General features: G+C 48.1%; 1 protein-coding gene across 1 annotated transcript in view; it reads left to right on the top strand.

Annotated features, from left to right (window-relative positions):
* The first annotated feature begins 3,576 nt into the window (after nucleotides 1–3,576).
* Nucleotides 3,577–22,359, top strand: part of LOC144799546 (uncharacterized) — a 32,244-nt gene continuing 13,461 nt past the window's right edge. Inside the window, exons 1-2 of the mRNA XM_078670913.1 lie at nucleotides 3,577–4,076; nucleotides 6,600–6,696. Of these exons, the coding sequence (XP_078527039.1) occupies nucleotides 3,861–4,076; nucleotides 6,600–6,696 (313 nt within the window). The 5' untranslated portion in view covers nucleotides 3,577–3,860. The remainder of the gene's footprint in view (nucleotides 4,077–6,599; nucleotides 6,697–22,359) is intronic.

The raw sequence follows: 22,359 nt of genomic DNA, 5'->3' as shown, positions 1-22,359 counted from the left end.
AAGCGTGTGGCCGGCGTAGTGGGTGGGGGTGGTTACCAGTTGCTTGAGTCCGAGGTTGGCCAGGTTGTCCAGCAGAGCAGTGGTGTTGCGGTCCTTGTCGTCCTCCAGGTGGAAGTTGAGGTCCCCCAGGAGGATGTAGTCGGTGGAATTGATGGCGTGCGGGCTGACGAAGTCTGTGATGTCTTCGCTGAACTGTGTGCGTGGTCCCGGTGGTCTGTAGATGAGGGTGCCTCTGAGCGTGGTCTTGGGGTCGGTGTGTATCTGGAAGTGGAGGTGTTCGGCGGAGGTGAAGGTGTCATCGGAGTTGGTCGTGATGCGGATGGTGCTCTTGTGGATGATGGCGATGCCTCCTCCTGTCTGGTTGACGCGGTCCTTCCTGGTGATTTTGTAGCCTTCTGGGACGGCGATGGCGACGTCGGGCGCTGAGGAGGCGTTCATCCAGGTTTCCGTCAGGAAGGCGATGTCTGGTGCTGTCGAGTCGAGGAGGTTCCAGAGTTCGACGGCATGCCTGTGAACGGAGCGGGTGTCGAGCAGGATGCACATCAGGTGTTTGTTGCTGGGGCTCGGTTTAGCAGGTGCGGTGTTGGGTCGGAGGCCGGTGAAGCGGCAGGTCAGGCAGGTGAAGGGTCCGTGGGTGCGTCTCGGGGTGGCTCAGTAGCAGGCGGTGTTTCGGCCGGCGTTGAGTGCGTGGAGGGTTTTGGCGTCGTAGATGTGCAGGGTGTGCTGGCGAGGGAGAGGACCAGGGGGTCTGGTGCTGGGCGCGGTCCAGGCGCGGACGGGCGCAGACGGGCTTACTTTTGGCGCACCTTCGGCGCTCAATCGGCGCTCCCGCTGCGTGCGTCCGCTGCGCGGTCGCTCTGGGGGCGTCATAAGTAAGGAGCCGGGAGGGAGGAGCAGCTGGGTGGCGGGAGCGGGGCGGCGAATGGAATCACAGGGGGGCGGGGCCGCAGGGAGGCAGCGGCGGGAAATTCGCAGGAGCAGCGGGAAATTCCCAGGAGCAGCGGGCAGCGAGCGAAGGAATCTGCAGGCAGGAGGCGGCAAAGGCAGGCAGGAGCGGCAGCAGTGAGTGGGGCGACCAATCCCTGTGGAGGGCTGGGCGGTCACCTTTCATCATTACTTTCTCAGAATATTGGACCATCAATTTGACTTTCCAAGTCCTCTTTTTGGTTCTGATTCATTAATATCATTCACAGAACTTCCCAGTGGGTACTACAGTCTTATCATCTGCAGTTCACTTAAACTTGGTATTTTAGTTTATACTACTGTATTATTGGTGCCGGTTTAAAATAATGCATCGCCTCTGAAGTTTGGAGACCTTCCTGCTGCTGTAAGCTATGGCAGTGTCGACTTTATCATTATGTTACTTGATAAGTGCACAGGGATTGTTTCTTTATCTCCATCTTGTCCTGGCCGGCTCAGCTATGTATATTTCAGGAGGTCCACTTGTGTGCGATGGCACATCTATTTAAATGCTCGGGAACTTCTATTTTTTGAAATCCTACGTTTATAGATTTTGCTGGCTGCACACGAGCAGCACGGTATTCATTTGAAAAGGCAATTTATCCGCACAGTAAACAACCAGCCCTCGCGTTATGGGAGAATGGAGAATGGACTCTGGATTGTAGGTGTGTCCTGCTGATGCAGGGGCACCCTCACACTTATAACCGAGCACCCTGCCTTCAGGATTGAAAGGCCTGCCTTAGGGGTGACTTATAGGTTTTAAGTGCAGTGACCCCAGATATAAGGAAACGTATATCAGTTATAAGTAGTGCTAGCTCCAGCTTACACAGGCTGCTATGACAGGCCTGTAGTCACAATTTGAGTGGTCTTCCATGGGTGCCATAAAACATGCTTCAGCCCATGGGGGACCCCTGGTTTACCTATACCCTGACTGCCATAGTACCATATACTAGGGACTTACAAGGGTACACCAGTAGCCAATCTGGGGGGTACCCAAGTACTCACCATGTCCTATTTACGGGAGAAGCACAGAGACTGGGGTCCTGATTACCAGGATCCCAGCCAGACTAGTCAGAAAACAGAATGACACCAGCAAAATGTGGGGGTAACCATGAAAGCAGATCTTACTTTACTACACATCACATCTGCAAAAACTTTCAACTTGTGAAAATAATCGATTTTGCAATCGAACACCTGTGTGTGTTATCTATACGGCGCAGTTTTACTTGCAGAAATACTTTAGCAAGAATTTGGTGTTATGTTATGTTTTTATATCGATGTTCCGCATTTTGTTTACGAGTTTACAGATGCGATTTCCTGCAAAGTCATCCATGCCAGTGGTTGAGTGCCATCATTTCCTGTGAGACCATGGATATGCAAATGAGCTCTCACACTTAAGAACTTTGAAAACCTGAGGGCTTTGCATTTGCTGGAAGTCCATTTAGGAACTCATGAGTGCCTCTTCCATTGGTTTACTAGGAAATGGAATTAAAATCGCAGAGTAAGATGCACCATTTAACCCAAATTGCTCAAACGTTCAAAGAAAGACACCTAACGGAGAAAGCCCGGTTTGTCCTTTTGCTTGCTAAGTCGGTGCATTTGAGGGGTAAATATATTTGCAGTTGCCACTTTCGAAGGCATTGTTGTGATTTGCTTTTGAAGCAAGAGGCTGGGCTGGAGGGAGGGTGTGACATTGGGAGACAAAAATCAGTTCGAGGTGACCTTGAACGCCTTAAGCAATCTGAAAGGAAACCGAGAGGGCTGGAAAAACCCACACGAAGGGGAGGCCCGGGGCAGTGGAGGGCCCCGCCTCTTTTGGTGTTCCCCTTCTCTTGAGCTTTCTTTCATCCAGTTTCGTTTCTCCCGAGTTTCGTTTTCTTCCTTCGTGGCCGATTCCCGCTGCTCTGAGTTTCGTTTCTTCTTCTCCACTCCTCCCTGTTGTCACTGGGGTGGGGGAGGGGTGAGACTGAGCATCACTATTATTAATGGGAAGATTTACTAGTGAGGACGCTCCCACTCGCCAGTGTAGTGTGTGAGACAGGGAGTGAAAAGGTGTGAGACTCCACTCGAGGGGTGTCGGCGCCTCAGCAGCCTGTGATTCTGGGCAAATCACGTCACCTCCCCGCGCCTAAAACACACGCATGTGTCCTCGTGCAATGCACCTGGAGCTCGGGTAAAGCGCTGCGATACCTCCGGGTCCAGTGAGCGCTTATATTTCAAAATGCAACAAAAAATAAGTGTGTGAGACCAGTGATAACAAGTGAGACTCCACTGCAGTCTGAGGCCAGTGATAATGAGTGAGACTCCACTGCAGTGTGTGAGGGCAGTGATGAATACTAGTGAGAATACACTGCAGTGGAGTCTCACTCATAATCACTGGCCTCACACAGTGAAGTCTCGCTGATTGTCATCACCAGCCTCACACACTGCAGTGGAGTCTCACTCACTGGTCTCACACACTTATTTTTTGTTGCATTTTGAAATATAAGCGCTCACTGGACCCGGAGGTATCGCAGCGCTTTACCCGAGCTCCAGGTGCATTGCACGAGGACACATGCGTGTGTTTTAGGCGCGGGGAGACGTGATTTGGCTGCCGAGCCGACACCACTCGAGTGGCTGCACCGTGCACCTCACGCATTGCCGCCCGGACCTCAGATAGTTAATATTTGGGCTGCACGTGCCCCGGGCTCCTCCTGACATGTGATTTCCTCCGACGCTGCCCCATCGGGGATTTTTGGAGAGGGAGGGGTGAGGCCGGGGGTGGATCTTAAATCTTGGATGGGTGCAGCAAGGCAGGTGTGATAGCCTGGGTCAGAGCTCTGGGACTCGCACCGCCTGGCATCAGCCCCACCACTGCCCCCCTCTGCTGGCCGCGTCCCGCCAGACCTCACCACCGCGGGATGAAGCCCAACGCCAGGGTGTCCCTGGCCGTCATCAGCGCTAGCGCCCTGGTCCTCCTCTTGGCGCTAGGCTTCGTCATGTACTGGAGCCTCACCTGCGCGGGCAGCGCCCCCCCGGACCGGAGCCAGGAGCAGCAGCTGCGCCAGGAGCTGCAATCTAGCGCTGCGAGCCTGCAGCGTGCCCACCAGGAGCTGGACGCCGCCCGCAACCAGACGGTACGTGCCCACCATAGACTTGTATCTCTGTGCGACCCCATCATCCCCACGCCCCAAGCTGACCCCATCTCGGAATACAATTTAATCCAATGCCAGCAAGAAAGCTCGGGCGGTTGACGCACCTGCAGCTGAGATCTGTGTGCACCTGCAGAGAGCAGGTCTGACACCCACAGGGTCGCTCTGAAGACACCCTGAGCCCTGGGGGGGGGGGGGGGGCACAGTCTGAAAGTCCCAGGACAAAGGCCCTAAGCACTGTCTGCATTGTCACCTGATAAATGGTTAGTTAAAGATTAGTTTTGATCTGAATAATGAAAAAAAATATATATGTAAAAATAAAAATAACAAGAATATCACACAGTAATAGATATCAATATGAAATAATAAATATAGCGATTGTTAAATAAATAAGTGACATAGAAGTAGATAACATGAAATAAGATAAAATAGAACAATTAATGGAAAAAGGAAAGAAAAAGTAATGAGAGAGAATGAAAATTAAAAATAAGAAGGAGTGAAGGAAATTAGCAAATAAAGAAAACGAATTAAGGATGTTTAACTAAATAAAACAGATTATGAAATGTGCACATTTCTTAACACCAAATGAGATAACCTATCCATCTGGGGCCAATATTGGCAGGCTCCTATATCGATACCACAATATGAACTAGAAACAGATAACCAAGGTGCACCGATGTGGAGCAGGAAGGAATACAATCTATACTTACTCACCCAGATGGTAGCAGCCTAATCGACATCGCCCAAAATGTGTACCTATAGAGTGTAAACCAGTCAATGCATTAGGCACCACCTCCTACCTCCATCGTAAAGTGACCTGAAGCTGCAGTTACACCAACCTCTCTACTGCAAGTGCATTAGCCCTGCGAGCTACCTTGCTCACACTCGAGCCTCTGTCCTGCAAGCTAAGCACTGGTTTCTGCGGCACAATGTATTCCCCATTGGTATTAAACCCGCAACCTATAGGTTGCCGGGGTTATTATATTGATGTTAAACCTGGAACCTACACGTTTCCAAAGCTGTTCTATTGATATGAAACCTGTATCCTATAAGTTGTCAGAGCTATCCTATTGATATTAAAGCAGTAACCTATAGGTTGGCAGGGTTATCCAATTGCTATTAAACTTGTAACCTACAGGTTACCAAAGATGTCCTATTGATATTAAACCTGTAGACTATTGGTCGCCAGAGCTACCCTATTGATATTCAACCTGTAGCCTATAGGTTGCCTTGGCTATACTATTGCAGTTCAACCTGTAACCTACTGATTGCTAGAGCTATCCTATTGATATTAAACCTGTAACTTATACGTTGGCAGAGTTATTCTATAGATATTAAACATGAAGCCTACAGGTTAACAGGGCTGTCATATTGATGTAAAACCTGTAACCTACAGGCGACCAAAGCTGTTCTAATGATAATAAACCTGTAGCCTGTAGGTTGCCAGGGTCATCGTATTGATGTTAAGCCTGTAGCCTACAGGTCGTCAGAGCTATCCTATGGACAGTAAACCTATAGCCTATAGGTTGTCAGGGTTATTCTATTGATATTAAGCCAAACCGTTTTCAGGGCTGTCCTATTGACATTAAACTTGTAGCCTATAGGTTGCCAGGGTCATCGTATTGATGTTAAGCCTGTAGCCTATAGGTCGTCAGAGCTATCCTGTGGATATTAAACCTGTAGCCTATAGGTTGCCAGGATCATCGTATTGATGTTAAGCCTGTGGCCTATAGGTCGTAAGAGCTATCCTATGGATATTAAACATGTAGCCTATAGGTTGCCAGGGTTATCATATGAGAGGTGTTACCTCGAAACCGGGCCGGTCCTCGGATGCTTGTTTCCGTTCTGGGAAGGACATGGCTTTTGTAGTTCGGACTGGACTGTTCCCATGGGGCAACAGGGTCAGCGCTGATTTGCATATCGCCATTGTCTAACCCAGGGTGGTGTGGAGTGGAAAAACGATGGATTTGGGCCCAGATCTTTGGACTGGGGTGAATGTGTGACATTGATCCACATTCTGTCCATCATTGTTGTGTTTGCAGTTAAGCCTGTAGCCTGTAGGTTGTCAAAGCTTTCCTATTGACATTGAACCCGTAGCCTATAGGTTGCCTGGGTTATCATATTGATGTTAAGCCTGTAGCCTATAGGTTGTCATTGCTTTCCTATTGACATTGAACCTGTATCCTATAGGTTGCCTGGGTTATCATATTGATGTTAAGCCTTTAGCCTATAGGTTGTCATTGCTTTCCTATTGACATTGAACCTGTAGCCTATAGGTTGCCTGGGTTATCATATTGATGTTAAGCCTTTAGCCTATAGGTTGTCAGAGCTTTCCTATTGACATTGAACCTGTAGCCTATAGGTTGCTGGTGATACTTCTGTGCACGAGAGTGTGTTCTCGTGGGCTCAATCCCAGAATAAACTAGAGGTCGGCCATGCCTGCTGCTCTCGTGCACACCAGATGCCCCCCTGCCTGTCTTCATGTCTCCCCTCTCATCTCTTCTTTAGGGTGTCCTGGAAGGGACCCTCGCGCGGCGGCTGCAGGAACTCTACGGTCTGGAGCAGAAAGTTTTCAACCTGAGCAGCGAAAACCAGAGGCTGCAAGGTGAGTGGAAACCACAGGATACACGGATCACCCATGCAGAACACCACACAGACTGACGCTCCACCCGGGGCTCAGCTGAAATATGTTTATCTGCCAACCCGATGAAATGCGTGTTATTAAAATTAGATGAAAGGGGGTACACACACCGCTCCGCAAAACAAAGCAGCAGGGCCGTAAAAACACCAGATGCAGGCAGCAGCCCTGCAGCCACATTCGAATAAAAGAAACTACTCCATGGACTCTCCGGGACTTCTTTACTTTCTCTTTTGTCCTGGCCGCCATTTTGCTGCTGATCTCGCCCGCTTTTCTCTGGACTCTGACCCGCCATCTAGTCCATTCCCTCGTCCTTTAAACCCTTTTCCCACTTGACGATCCTCAATGTTTCTTCCCTTTTCTGATTTGCCTTTTCCCCATACCCTTGTATCCCTCCCACCCTCCCTTGGTGCTGTGACTGCGTCCCCCCCCACACCACTTAATGGAACTCTGCTTTTCTGTATATAGAGATAACTCTAATCACTAGTATATGCAGTAGACCCTTGTACTCTCTACCATTCCTATGTGACTCTTAGAGTATATCCATACGTATCCCTTCCCTATGTATATAGAGATAACTCTAATCACTAGTATATGCGTAGACCTTTGTACTCTCTACCATTCCTATGTGACCCTTAGAGTATATCCATTCGTATCCCTTCCCTATGTATATAGAGATAACTCTAATCACTAGTATATGCAGTAGACCTTTGTACTCTCTTCCATTCCTATGTGACTCTTCGAGTATATCCATTCGTATCCCTTCCCTATGTATATAGAGATAACTCTAATCACTAGTATATGCGTAGACCTTTGTACTCTCTACCATTCCTATGTGACTCTTAGAGTATATCCATTCGTATCCCTTCCCTATGTATATAGAGATAACTCTAATCACTAGTATATGCGTAGACCTTTGTACTCTCTACCATTCCTATGTGACTCTTAGAGTATATCCATTCGTATCCCTTCCCTATGTATATAGAGATAACTCTAATCACTAGTATATGCAGCAGACCTTTGTACTCTCTACCATTCCTATGTGGCTCTTAGAGTATATCCATTCGTATCCCTTCCCTATGTATATAGAGATAGCTCTAATCTCTGGTATATGCAGTGGACCTTTGTACTCTCTACCATTCCTATGTGACCCTTAGAGTATATCCATTCGTATCCCTTCCCTATGTATATAGAGATAGCTCTAATCGCTAGTATATGCAGTAGACCTTTGTACTCTCTACCATTCCTATGTGACTCTTAGAGTATGTCCATTCGTATCCCTTCCCTATGTATATAGAGATAGCTCTAATCTCTGGTATATGCAGTGGACCTTTGTACTCTCTACCATTCCTATGTGACTCTTAGAGTATATCCATTCGTATCCCTTCCCTATGTATATAGAGATAGCTCTAATGTCTGGTATATGCAGTGGACCTTTGTACTCTCTACCATTCCTATGTGACTCTTAGAGTATATCCATTCGTATCCCTTCCCTATGTATATAGAGATAGCTCTAATCTCTGGTATATGCAGTGGACCTTTGTACTCTCTACCATTCCTATGTGACTCTTAGAGTATATCCATTCGTATCCCTTCCCTATGCATATAGAGATAACTCTAATCACTAGTATATGCAGTAGACCTTTGTACTCACTACCATTCCTCTGTGACTCTTAGAGTATATCCATCCGTATCCCTTCCCTATATATATGTATATATAGAGAGATAACTCTAATCACTAGTATATGCAGTAGACCTTTGTACTCTCTACCATTCCTATGTGACTCTTAGAGTATATCCATTCGTATCCCTTCCCTATGTATATAGAGATAACTCTAATCACTAGTATATGCAGTGGACCTTTGTACTCTCTACCATTCCTATGTGACTCTTAGAGTATGTCCATTCGTATCCCTTCCCTATGTATATAGAGATAACTCTAATCACTAGTATATGCAGTAGACCCTTGTACTCTCTACCATTCCTCTGTGACTCTTAGAGTATATCCATTCGTATCCCTTCCCTATGTATATAGATAACTCTAATCACTAGTATATGCGGTAGACCTTTGTACTCTCTACCATTCCTATGTGACTCTTAGAGTATGTCCATTCGTATCCCTTCCCTATGTATATAGAGATAACTCTAATCACTAGTATATGCTATAGACCTTTGTACCATCTACCATTCCTCTGTGACTCTTAGAGTATATCCATGTGTATCCCTTCCCTATGTATATAGTGATAACTCTAATCACTAGTATATGCGGTAGACCGTTGTACTCTCTGCCATTCCTATGTGACTCTTAGAGTATGTCCATTCGTATCCCTTCCCTATGTATATAGAGATAACTCTAATCACTAGTACATGCAGTAGACCTTTGTACTCTCTACCATTCCTAAGTGACTCTTAGAGTATATCCATTCGTATCCCTTCCCTATGTATATAGAGATAGCTCTAATCTCTGGTATATGCAGTGGACCTTTGTACTCTCTACCATTCCTATGTGACTCTTAGAGTATGTCCATTCATATCCCTTCCCTATGTATATAGAGATAACTCTAATCACTAGTATATGCTATAGACCTTTGTACCATCTACCATTCCTCTGTGACTCTTAGAGTATATCCAGTCGTATCCCTTCCCTATGTATATAGAGATAACTCTAATCACTAGTATATGCAGTAGACCTTTGCACTCTCTACCATTCCTATGTGACTCTTAGAGTATATCCATTCGTATCCCTTCCCTATGTATATAGAGATAACTCTAATCACTAGTATATGCAGGAGACCTTTGTACTCTCTGCCATTCCTATGTGACTCTTAGAGTATATCCATCCGTATCCCTTCCCTATGTATATAGAGATAACTCTAATCACTAGTATGTGCAGTAGACCTTTGTACTCTACCATTTGTGCTCTCTACCATTCCTATGTGCCTCTTAGAGTATATCCATTTGTATCCCTTCCCTATGCATATAGAGATAACTCTAATCACTAGTATATGCAATAGACCTTTGTGCTCTCTACCATTCCTATGTGACTCTAAGAGTATATCCATTCGTATCCCTTCCCTACGTATATAGAGATAACTCTAATCACTAGTATATGCAGGAGACCTTTGTACTCTCTACCATTCCTATGTGACTCTTAGAGTATATCCACTCGTATCCCTTCCCTATGCATATAGAGATAACTCTAATCACTAGTATATGCAGTAGACCTTTGCACTCTCTACCATTCCTATGTGACTCTTAGAGTATATCCACTCGTATCCCTTCCCTATGCATATAGAGATAACTCTAATCACTAGTATATGCAGTAGACCTTTGTACTCTCTACCATTCCTATGTGACTTTTAGAGTATATCCACTCGTATCTCTTCCTTTTGTTTGTATCTCTTCATTGTGTGACTTTACATCTTGTACATTTGCAATTTTTTCTGTTTGTATCTTTTATGTAACACATGTGATCCTTAGTCCTTATGTTTTGCAACTGGTTCTTATGTAAAGTGCTCTGACACCTTCGGGTAAAGTTCGCGCTATATAAAATCACATTTAAATAAAATAATAAATCCAATCTCTGCAGTTTATAGAGTGTAGTTGAGACCGGTTTTAAGACTCTGTGTCTATGCCTGTGCTTGGGGCGCCCTCCAGTCGCACAGTCTGTGCTCTGCAGCTTCAGCTTCTCGTAGATAGTTTTCATTAGGTCTGCTGTTAGGAAGACATTTTGATTTACTAAAATTATATGAGTCATAAACGGATGGGGGCTTTCAGCCGGCTCTCTTCAGCCATTGGTCCGTAGTTGCATCATTCACACGTTTTCAACCTGCAACTAAAGCGCACAGCACGGGGCAAACAGGTCAACCCCCTTCCGTCCCTGGCCACCTTCACTGTGAGGGACGCAGTTTGCCCCTTCACAAGGAACGCACACAATGTACTCTCTCCTTCAGTGCCATGACTACTAGGGCAATGCGTGCTTACAAAGACTAAAACAAATGTTGTGGAGGCGGCCAATAGATGCGTAGTATATATACTTTATATTCAATTTTAAAAAACTGCCTATCTATTAATTTGCCCTTTTGAAGCTGCGATGTAGTCACCCCACCCAGTGATCGCTCCTGAAATACTGCCTGTACCTGCCTAAAAAGACGGCCGCAACAAACCCTCCTGTGTCTCTCCTGACCTTAGCTCCCTCCTCCCCCTACCCCCTACCCCTCCCCGCTCTACTCTTCTCCACTTTCCTGCTATTGACATTTGCCCTCACCTGTCCTGGCCCTTAGTCCCCACCCTGTTTATCTGTGAACTTTCCCTCGTCAATTGAGATCTAGCTATTTTGTCTGATGCCCGATGGAGCTACCTGGTTTAGCTACAGGGGAGACAGGTCGGGGATTCCCTCCTTGGACGTCACCTACCCAGTCGGTCTTTAGACAGACTTCCTTTCGTCTCTCCTGTTGTCTCTTCCCGCATCCTCCCTCTATTTATGTCTCTCAGTCTCTCCTCTCTCAATGTATTGAGACTGAACTATTTTGTCTGATGCCCGATGGAGCTACCTGGTTTAGCTACAGGGGAGACAGGTCGGGGATTCCCTCCTTGGACGTCACCTACCCAGTCGGTCTTTAGACAGACTTCCTTTCGTCTCTCCTGTCGTCTCTTCCCGCAACCTTCCTCTATTTATGTCTCTCTGTCTCTCCTCTCTCAATGTATTGAGACTGAACTAATTTGTCTGATGCCTGATGGAGCTACATGGTATAGCTATAGGGGAGATGGGCCGTGTATTCCTTCCTTGGTCGTCACCTACCCAGTCGGTCTTTAGACAGACTTCCTTTCGTCTCTCCTTGTTGTCTCTTCCCTTATCCTCCCTTTCTCACCTCCCCTGCCCCCTCCATTACTTTTCTCTCTCCTTTCTCTCCTCTCCTAATTGATGTATTGTGTAATTGTTGATATTTTTCTGTTACATTGTTGATTCTCATGTAAAGTGCTCTGATACCTTCGGGTCTAGCCAGCGCTATATAAAACTCTTTAAATAAATAATTAAATAAAACAAAACAGCCTTTGTAAAGCCAAAAGGCTGGCAGCTGAAGCCAGACCTATTTTGGTTGTAAATGTCCATCTCAGATGAGACTCACTATAGTTGGAAGGTGGAGAAGTAAAGGATCACGGTTTTAATGATACAGGGCCTCAAGAGCAATCGTTTACACACACCCATGTGCGACTTAGGTAGGCAGAACACATATTTTGAGGATACATTTTGAAGAACAAGTTACTTACCTTTGGTAACGATATATCTCGGGTAATTCTAAGATAAGGAATCTATAAGTAATAGTCTCTTTCAGAATTTCTATTTAGTGATTCAGGATTTATTTATTATTTTATTTTTTAAACTTGTAAGGCGCAAACAGCTACCCAAAAAGGGTTTCCCGGCGCCGAGACACAGCACAGAAGAGTGGCAAGGGTTCGCAGGGGTAGTTCTTGTTTATTGTTCGAACAACCAGGTTTTAATGTATTTCCTGAACCTAGAGTAACTGACCTCCTTGCGAATGTGGGGCGGAAGTGAATTCCAAAGGGTCGGACCCTGATAAGCAAAGGATATGCCTCCCATTCTAGAGAGTTAGAACCTAGGCACACAAAAGTTTGCTGCTGATTGTGACCGTAAGTTTCTTTTGGGAATGTAGGGATGAACTAATGCCTGCAGGTATTTTTGATTTTTGAATTTTGATTAATTAATGGCATTTCTAGACATATAGAACGATTTTCACTCATGTTGATTGCATTTGTATGGTGCCTCGTATCCCTAACGAGGCTCTGAAGCCGATGGATAGCACGCTACACCATGTGGTGTTGCTCACCACCTTTGATTTGCCTCTGGTTTGTGAGAGGTCCTGGGTTCGCCTACCTGCTTTGGTAGGCGAATCACAACAAACTGTAGGCTTCTGGGTAACCACATAACTCTTGTGGGAGGTTCACACCCTGTAAACAAATTAAAATGTCCCCCGTTATCTAAAGTTTACAAATTAAACTGCAGCAGGAAATCTACTGCTGTCCTCTAAATCTTGGAATCCTCACTGGATCTTCTAAAATCAGAAATGTTTTCCAGAGATATAGGTACTTCTAGGGGTACACATTTCTGACTGGTGAAACACTACCTTTGTGAGTCAGCTCACTAGTACTTGAGACTCTCGCACTTGTTTGATAGGTAAGTGAAATAAGGTACATGGACATTACGCGAATTGCCCAGTATCAAACAACTTGTTTGAATGTGAATTCTACGCTTAGAAAAAGGGCCTTCTGCTTCCATGGCTATGACACTGGCTGGTAGATCACAACACTCACGCTTCTTTGCTCCTTACCCCGATATCCTTCAGATGTTCTAGCGGCTTCTTCTCATCATTTCATTGGGTCTCTGTTTATCGCGGCAGAGTTGTGTCTAAAGTTTAGTGGGGAACAAGGTCTGCGATAACTTCAGTACACTGGAAGACAGGCCACTGTACTTGAGACCCAATACTTCTAGCACTCCAGCCCAAACACATTCAAATTAAACATGGAGTCTGATGAATTACATTTTCAGGTTTTGTGAAATCCTACAAAACTTGAGGATCCCGCTACTTAGGCATACCTTCAGATCATATGAACACCCACCAGAGATTGCCCAACCCCCCTCCAGAAAACCCCCCAAAAGGAATATGCTACTTACCAGTATGCATCTGTTCTTGGCATGTAGGGCTGCTGACATTCATATCTGTGCATAGATCGCCGCCTAGTGTTGGGTCCGGATGATTGCACCTTGTTGTCCTGAAAGAGTCTTCGAAGTATCACGAGATAGGTGACTTCTCCCCTGGACTACAGTGCGCATGGGCATCCTCTCCATCCTCAGATTGTTTTTCGCCATTGTGGCAGAGATGGAGATAGTAGAGTAAGAGATGGCCATGCAAAAGAAAATGCTGCAGCTGCGACAGGCACCGGGGAGGAGGGCGGGCGATATCAATGTCAGCAGCCCTACATGCCAAGAACAGATGCATACTGGTAAGTAGCATATTCCGTTCGAGGCATGTGGGCTGCTGAATTCATATCTGTGCATAGACTGTATAGCAGGATCTCCTCTAGCGGTGGTTACCTGTGCCAGCTGAAGCAGTTTGAAAGAGGATTTTGAGCTCAGCCTGGCCTACAGCAGCTTGCTGCTTTGCTTGTACGTCTACACAGTAGTGTTTTGTGAAAGTGTGTATGGTAGTCCATGTGGCTGTTCTACATATGTCTTCAAGAGGAATATTTCCTAGGAAAGCCATGGATGCACCCATTTTTCGCGTAGAGTGTGCTTTTGGGGGGACAGTTAAAGTGTGTTTAGCTTTTTGATAACATATGTGAATGCATTTAACTATCCATCTGGCTATTCCTGACTTTGATATGGGATTTCCTTTATGTTGTGGCGAAAAAGCAACAAATAATTGCTTTGTTTTTCTAAATGATTTCGTTCTGTCCACATAATAAAGCAGAGCTCTCTTTACGTCCAGTGTGTGTAGGGCTCTTTCAGCTACTGACTGTGGATTCTGGAAGAACACTGGCAGTTCTATTGATTGATTAATATGAAAATTGGATATGACCTTCGGCATAAACTTAGGGTTTGTTCTAAGAACTACCCTGTTAGCATGTACTTGAATGAAGGGTTCTTGAATAGTTAGTGCTTGTAATTCGCTAACTCGCCTAAGTGAAGTAATCACAATCAAGAATGCCACCTTCCACGTTAGAAATTGCAGTTCGCATGAATGTAGAGGTTCGAAAGGAGGACCCATAAGTCTGGTAAGTACTACATTTAGGTTCCAGACTGGGGAAGGTGGGTGTCTTGGAGGAATCACCCTTTTAAGACCCTCCATAAAAGCCTTGATTGCTGGGTCTCTAAACGTGAAAGGTGTTGCCTATTTTGAAGGTATGCTGCTATAGCAGCGAGGTGTAGTCTTATTGAAGAGTATGCTAGGTTGCATCTTTGAAGATGCAGAAGATAACATATACTGTTTTGTATGGAAGCATCTAATGGGTTGATTTGGTTATTGTTGCAGTAAATAACAAATCTTTTCCATTTAGCTGCATAGCATGCTCTAGTAGTTGGTCGTCTTGCCTCCTTAATGATGTTCATGCAGTCTGGAGGCAAGTTAAGGTATCCGAATTCTAAGACTTCAGGAGCCAGATCGCTAGGTTCATCTGATTTGGATCTGGGTGTCTGATTTCTCCATGGTTCTGAGTTAGAAGGTGGGGTGCGAGGCGCAGCCTTTGATGAGGAACTACTGAAAGCTCTAGGAATGTTGTGTACCATGGCTGTCTCGCCCATGTGGGAGCAACTAGGATCAGTGTGAGTGACTGTTGCCGCAGTTTGCGTGCCACCAGCAGAATCAGTGGTGCTGGGGGAAAAGCTTACGCAAATCTGCCGGACCAGTTCATCCATATCGCATTGCCTTGTGACAACGGATGTGGGAACCTGGCGGCAAAGTACTGGCATTTTGAGTTTTCGTTTGTGGCAGACAGGTCTATCTCTGGATGCCCCCACTGGCTGAAGAATGGCTGGAGAACTTGGGGGTGAATTACCCATTTGTGTAATTGCTGGCTGTGTCTGCTGAGCATGTCCGCTATTTGGTTGTCTTTCCCTGGGAGGTGTTATGCCAGGAAAAAGATGTCTTTTGGAATTGCCCACTTCCATATGCTCTGTGCCAAGTGGGACAGCTGTGGAGAGTGTGTTCCTCCTTGTTTCTGGATATAGTACATGGCTGTCATGTTGTCCGTCCGGATCAACACAGTCTTGCTGTGCAAGTATTTTCTGAATGATTTCAGGGCTAGGAATATGGCTAGCAACTCTAGTTGGTTGATATGCAGTTTCTTTTGTTTGATTGTCCAGAGCCTTTGTACTGTGTATTGAAGGAGATGGGCTTCCCAGCCTGTCAGTGATGCGTCTGCTGTTAGTACTAGTTGTGGAACCGGCTCTTGGAACAGTCGCCCCTTGGAAAGGTTTTTGCGGGTTCCACCAATGCAGAGAGTTGTGAGCGCAACTGTCTACCAACAGTAGGTCCATGAGCTTGGTTCCACTGCCGTGCTAGGCATTCTTGCAATGGATGTATTTGAAGTCTGGCATGGGGGACAATGAATATGCAGGAGGCCATCATGCCTATGAGCTGCATGAAGTCTCGAGCTGGCAGAGAGTGCTGTGGCTGAAATTTACGAATGAGCATCTCCATGCGGGTTATCCTTGCTGTGTTTGGATATGCCTTTGCCACTGAGGCATCTATTGTGGCTCCCAGATATTGTTGTGTGTGGGACGGTTGTAGATGCAATTTGGGGTAGTTTATTGAAAAGCCTAAGCTGTGTAGCAGCTGAAGTGTCTGTCTCTTGCACACTGTTGGTACGATCTGGCTTGAATTAGCCAATCGTCTAGGTACGGGAACACATGGATGTGTTGCCTCCTGAGATGTGCGGCCACTGTTGCTAAGCATTTTGTAAACACTCTTGGAGCCGTGGTTACCCAGAAGGGGAGAACCTTTGATTGGTAGTGTTGACCTTCTATTGTGAACCTGAGGTATTTCCTGTGAGCCGGATGGATGGGTATGTGAAAATACGCATCCTTGAGGTCCAGTGTTGCTAGGAAGCCTCCTTGTTGTAGCAACGGGAGCACTTGCTGTAGTGTGATCATATGGAAGTGCTCCGACAGTATGTATTGATTTAGGGGTCTGAGGTCCAATTTTGGTCTGAGGGAACCGTCCTTCTTGGGAATAAGGAAGTATAGGGAGTATACTCCTGTCCCTTGGTGTTGGAAAGGGACTGGCTCTATGGCCCCCTTTTCCAGCATGCATTTCACCTTTTGTTGTAGCAGGGTGATGTGCTCTTTGGACATAGGACGGTGTCTGGGTGGTATGTTTGGTGGAGTAGAAGTGAGTTCTAGGCAATAACCATACTGGATAATTTGTCTTACCCACCTGTCCGTGGTAATTGCGTTCCAGACAGGTAGGAACTGTTGGAGTCTGCCTCCGACCGGTGTTGGGTGGTCTGGAGGTAGCGTGATGAAGTCACTGTTTTGGGGCAGTGGAGGCTCTGGTGTTATTGCCTCCACGTCCTCTTCCCTTGCTATTGTTGCCCCTATAACCTCCTCTGTTGGAGTTCTTGTTAAAGGAACCTTGGGTGTTGCCTTTATATGTCGATGAGGTCTGTGAAGTATTGCCTCGTGTAGCTGCTCTGTATGAGGAGCGTCGAAAGGAACCTCTGTGTTGCTGAAACTGTAATGCACCCATTGATTTTGCAGTTTCTGTGTCTTTCTTCATTTTATCTAAAATAGTGTCTACTGCAGGGCCAAAAAGGAAGTCTTGGTTGACTGGCTGGTTAAGAATGGTGGACTGCGGGGGGCGCTAGAGGGCGCCGGGCAAGATGGCCGCACGTATGTGAGGCTCTGCCGGGACCGTAATTAATATGTGCTAAAATCCTGTACATCCTGCTGCTTGGACCCCCCAGCTTGAAGGCAACATTCACCTGAAGTGCCTGTGACTCGAGAGCGGAGCCCTCCCTGGAGCGGAAGAATCGACTGACCCGTGATTCCGGAGGTGCCGCGCGCCGCATCCTAGACGGCCGGAGGCGGGTGATTCAGCAGAGTGAGCCGCGCTGCGGCTTGGGACTTATTGCCTGCTCTTCCTGCCCGGATGACCGGTCTGGTGCCCTGAACGTGGAGCTGCGGAAGGTGGCGGAGCACTGAAGACGGCGGGACGGTGCCTGAAAATCGAGCGGACCGCAGTCCGATCCCGCTGATGGTGGTGAGTGGGGCGAGGGACTACGCGAGTCCGGGGCTGCGGAGGCGGCGCTGGGCCGCACTGGGCCTCGTCGCGCAAGCTTCGGCTGGCTGGGGTGGGGGACTGTGCTGAACCGCTACGGAAGGGTGCTGGGGGAGAGTTGCGGCCCAGCGTGCTTGGAGGGCCATTTACCATTGTGGTCCAGCGTGGGAGGTCTGACTTGCTGCTCTGGTCGGTGTCCTTGGCCTGCCGCCTTGATCACGCTGCCGCTCCCTGATCTGCTGCTGCTGGTGAGAGGGCCGACTGGGTCCTTGGTGCTGCAGCGCTAGCCCGTCTGCTTGGCTTTGAGGATCGCCTGGCCAGAATTGCGGGGGTGCCTGAACGACCCCACGGACTACTACCTCTGGGCTGAGCCTGAGTTAGAGGTGGCGCCATGGGCAGGCCGGAGCGTAATCAGCCTAAGATCAATTTTGAGGCGAAAAAAACTGCGCAGTCCTCCTCACAATCACCTCCGGACCCTGAGAATGCGGGGGCGGCGGGCGGAGGCCCGACCTTGGAGAATACGCTGGTGGCGATGCAAAAAACGTTGCAGTCCATTGAATGCACCATGGAGGCGGTCAATCATCGGCTCGACCATATGGCGACGCAGTTCGACCGGCAGAACGAGAGGATGGGCGAGGTGGAACAGAGGGTATCCGCCACGGAGGATGGGCTGGCCACAGTGACCACTAAGGTATTTAATATGGAGAGAGTGCTGGCGGTGATTCAGGCGAAGAACGAGGAGTTGGAGGGGAGGTCCAGACGCAATAACATTCGCGTCACGGGCCTGCCGGAATCCACGAATGTGGGGCGGATGGAGGACTTCATGGAGCGAATGCTGGTGGACATCTTTGGCTTGGACCAGTTGTCAAGGGTCTTCATCATGGAGAGGGCACACCGCACGCTGGCGAAGAGACCGGTACCTGGGGCAAATCCGCGCCCAGTCATCGCTCGCATACTTAACTACAAAGACCGTGATGTGATACTTCGGCTTGCCAGGGAGAAGGGCTCTATTGAATACCAAGGGAATAAACTGGAGTTCTTCCCCGACTTCACTGTGGCGGTGCAGACAGCGCGAAAGGAGTTCACTACGGTAAAACAGCTGCTTCGAGAGGAGAACATTCCATATGCCATGCTGTACCCTGCGCGGCTTCGGATAGGGCCCCCTTCTGACAATAAAATCTTCGCTACCCCTAAGGCTGCTATGGACTATGCGAAAAAACAGAGGAAACGCAAAAGGGACTCAAATGTGCAGCAGGAGGGGGAAGGGGACCAGATGGACGGTGTGGAATAGGCGTCTGACGCCTTGCAAATAACTCTTGTTTGATGAGGCTGCTCCTACGAGAGACGTTTTTGCTTGGTACGGTATGGCTTGTTGCCCTGATGCGTTGTTTACCCTGCCTTACTCTGCGGAACGCAGTTTCAAAGTTTTTTGTTAATTCTCCTGTACTGCAGGGTGTTTCACTTGAGGGGCAGATGGCGATTGCATCACTCCTTGCGCGGGGCAGCTGAGCCCAGAATGATACTTGGGATGTGCACGGACGCGCTCATGGGACTGGGGCTGTGGAACTGTTGTATAGCTGCTAGCTTGCCCTTTGATACTGGCGTACTGCTGTACTGTGCTTCAATTGTGGGGCGGATGTCGATTGGTTCCCTACTTACTAGGGGCTCCTACGCCCGGATTGGTGAGCGGGTTGTGCACAGTGGCACCTGCACATATGGAGTTGTGTGACTGTTATGTAACTGCTGGATAGCTCCTAGATATTGGCGTACCGATGGATCTGATGTGCTGGCGTTGGGAGAGTCATTTCCTTTACTGACTACGTCAGGCGGCTGAGATTTGCAGTGATCCTTGAGGCTCTGAGGGTTGGGGGGGAGGGGCGGGATGTTCTAATTGCTTGCGCGGTCCGCTCTCTCGTCAGATTTCTGGCGGGGGTTGTGCGCCACTGCGTCCCCACACATGGGAGATCCCCACACACTTATGTATGCATGGTTGGGGTGGCTAGGGGAGGGGGGCAGGGTCAGCTTTGGCAGGTTGGGGTTGCTGAAGTGGGTGGAGGGGGGACGGGGTTTTTTGGGTTTTCCTGGGTACGGTCGCAGTCTTTTCTTGAAAATGATGGGAGGTGTGTGAGGGCTGTGCAGGGGTTGGGTGGCTACTGGGCGCTACTGTGCATGGGAAGGGTGACTCTACTTACTGGACCTCATGGAAGGCATGGTTGTGTGAGCTATGCTCAATGTGGCCTGGTGGGGTGGATTTACAGCCTTTGGGACAAATATTTGATCTGGATGGATGGCCGGGGGGGGGTAAAATTACATGCGTTACTTGGAATGTGAGAGGGTTGAATCGCCCTCAAAAGACTAGGCAAATGTTGGCATTTCTAGACAGACATGGTGCACAAGTTGCTTTCCTTCAAGAGACGCATTTGGGGGGTAGGGCTGCAGAGACTGTGGGTCGTAGATGGGCGGGATTTAGATCGGCATCGAATTACTCCTCTTACGCACGTGGTGTGATGATTCTGATTAAAAAATCTGTCCCGTTTGTTAAACTGCATGGGGGTGTTGACAAGGAGGGTCGCTATATTATAGTGCATGGCAACTTGTATGGAACCCCTGTCACGCTTCCTAATGTTTATGGACCAAATGTTGACGATCCTGATTTTTATGTTGCACTATGGAATAAGGTCTACATGTTACCACAATCGGCTGTGCTTTGCGGGGGGGATTTTAATATTGTACTGGATGGGGAGATGGACAGGAAACAAGACAAGCCCTCCGTACGAAAGAAAGCGGCTGCTGAGGTGCATGAGGGAATGGACGGACTTGGACTGGTGGATGTGTGGCGGCTGAGGCACCCGGGTAGGAGAGAAGGTACTTGCTATACGTCAGCTCATGATACGTGGTCGAGATTGGATTGCTGGTTGGTGACTCGGGATGTCTGTGGTTGGGTTATGGATGTTGATCATATGCCGCGCACGCTATCCGATCATGCGCCGGTCCGCTTGGTGTTGAGTATACCGACGTGCACGCCTGCTCCATTCACTTGGCGCCTGTCGCCGGGAACATTGACTGATCAGGTGTTGCGCGAGCGGCTCAGGACTCTTATTGAGGAATTCTTCGACAAAAATGTTGGCACGGTTGATAGTGCATGCACGGTGTGGGAGGCCTTTAAGGTGACTATCCGTGGGGCGTGCATTGGTCTTCAATCTGGGGTCCTGACATCGCTAAGAGGTTCCATGTCTAGGTTGGAAAGGGACCTGTTGACACTTGAGCGCCAATTGGAGGACTGCCCTGGGGAAGCCTTGTTAGCAGACATTAGGTCGAAAGTCTCTGAGTACAACGAACTAGCTGATCAGGAGGTGAAGTTCTTATCCAAGCATACCAGGGCGCGGTATTATGGTGAAGGGGGCAGACCGGGGAAAGGCCTGGCGGATCGCATACGAGAGCCTTGGGCCAAGCATTGCACGGTGCAGGAAATAGTGGATGGGGTGGAGGTTGTGACAGACACGCCGGGCATTCTGGGCTGCTTTGCGAAATATTATGAAAGTATGTATGAGCGTCGGGAAACGGCGTCAGAGGAGGAAATAGATCGATATTTTGAGGACAAAGCTCTGGTTTGGCTTTCGAGGGGACAGCAGGAATTTCTAATGCACCACATTACGGTGGAGGAGTTTCGGGAGGCGATAGCTGCGCTTCCTAATGGAAAAGCTGCAGGCACAGAGGGTTTGCCGTCCGAATTTTATAAAGAGTATGTCGATCTTCTGCTCCCGCACCTGGCGATGGTGCTGGAAGAGGCTGTAGAGCAGGGCCAGTTTCCAACTACGATGAGAGAGGCGCTTCTAGTTGCATTGCCGAAGCCCGGGAAACCTTCTAACCAGTGTGACTCGTACCGGCCTCTCTCCCTCATGAACACGGACGTTAAAATCATAGCCAAGGTGCTCGCTACTAGGCTGAAACTGCTTCTCCCGGTAATGGTACTACCTGATCAATCGGGGTTTGTGCCGTTCCGGTCTACCGCCCACAATCTCAGGGCTCTTTTTGCTGTATTACATTTGCTCAAACCGGAGTTGGCAGCGGTGGCTGTCATGCTTGACGCCGCGAAGGCCTTCGACTCAGTCGCATGGCGGTATATGATAGCCATTTTGCACCGGATGGGGGTGCCATTCTTTTTCACATCGTTGGTGACTCTTCTCTATACTAACCCTATAGCACGGGTGAGGGTTAACGGACACGTCTCAAACTCGTTCTCGGTACAGAGGGGCCCTCGGCAGGGATGCCCTCTCTCGCCTTTGCTGTTCGCCATTGTGATGGAGCCCCTGGCCTGTATTTTAAGGCAACGGTATGCTGACGCGGCACTAAAGTTCCCCCTTCGCTCGCTGGCTGTGTCCATGTATGCCGATGACATGGTTCTTTATGTGCGCGAGCCTGCTCGCCATCTTGAACCTATCCTTAGAGAGTTCATACGGTTTGGCCGCCACTCGGGACTGACCATCAACTGGGATAAGTCTGTTATGCTGCCTCTCACTGATGTTACCCTTCCTTTTCCCTTGGAATTTCCACTAGAATGGGCGGAGGACTCGGTGCGCTACCTTGGGATCTGGATTCATCGAGATAGTCAAGAAGTCATTAGAGCCAACTATGGCGTGGCTATCTCCAAGCTGGAGGATCAGGTGGCTCGATGGACTAAGCTCCCTCTCACCCGCGCCGATCGGGTGTCTTTAATTAAAATGGTTGTGCTACCGAAATTTTTGTATCTTTTTGTTAACATACCACTTACGCTGACGTCACACTTCTTTGCCAGGCTGAGATCCTTGCTGACCACGTTAACCTGGGCTGGAAA

This window comes from Lissotriton helveticus, chromosome 12 (assembly GCF_964261635.1).
Source record: "Lissotriton helveticus chromosome 12, aLisHel1.1, whole genome shotgun sequence".
NCBI lineage: Eukaryota > Metazoa > Chordata > Amphibia > Caudata > Salamandridae > Lissotriton > Lissotriton helveticus.
This window is presented reverse-complemented; position numbering and strand designations above follow the sequence as displayed.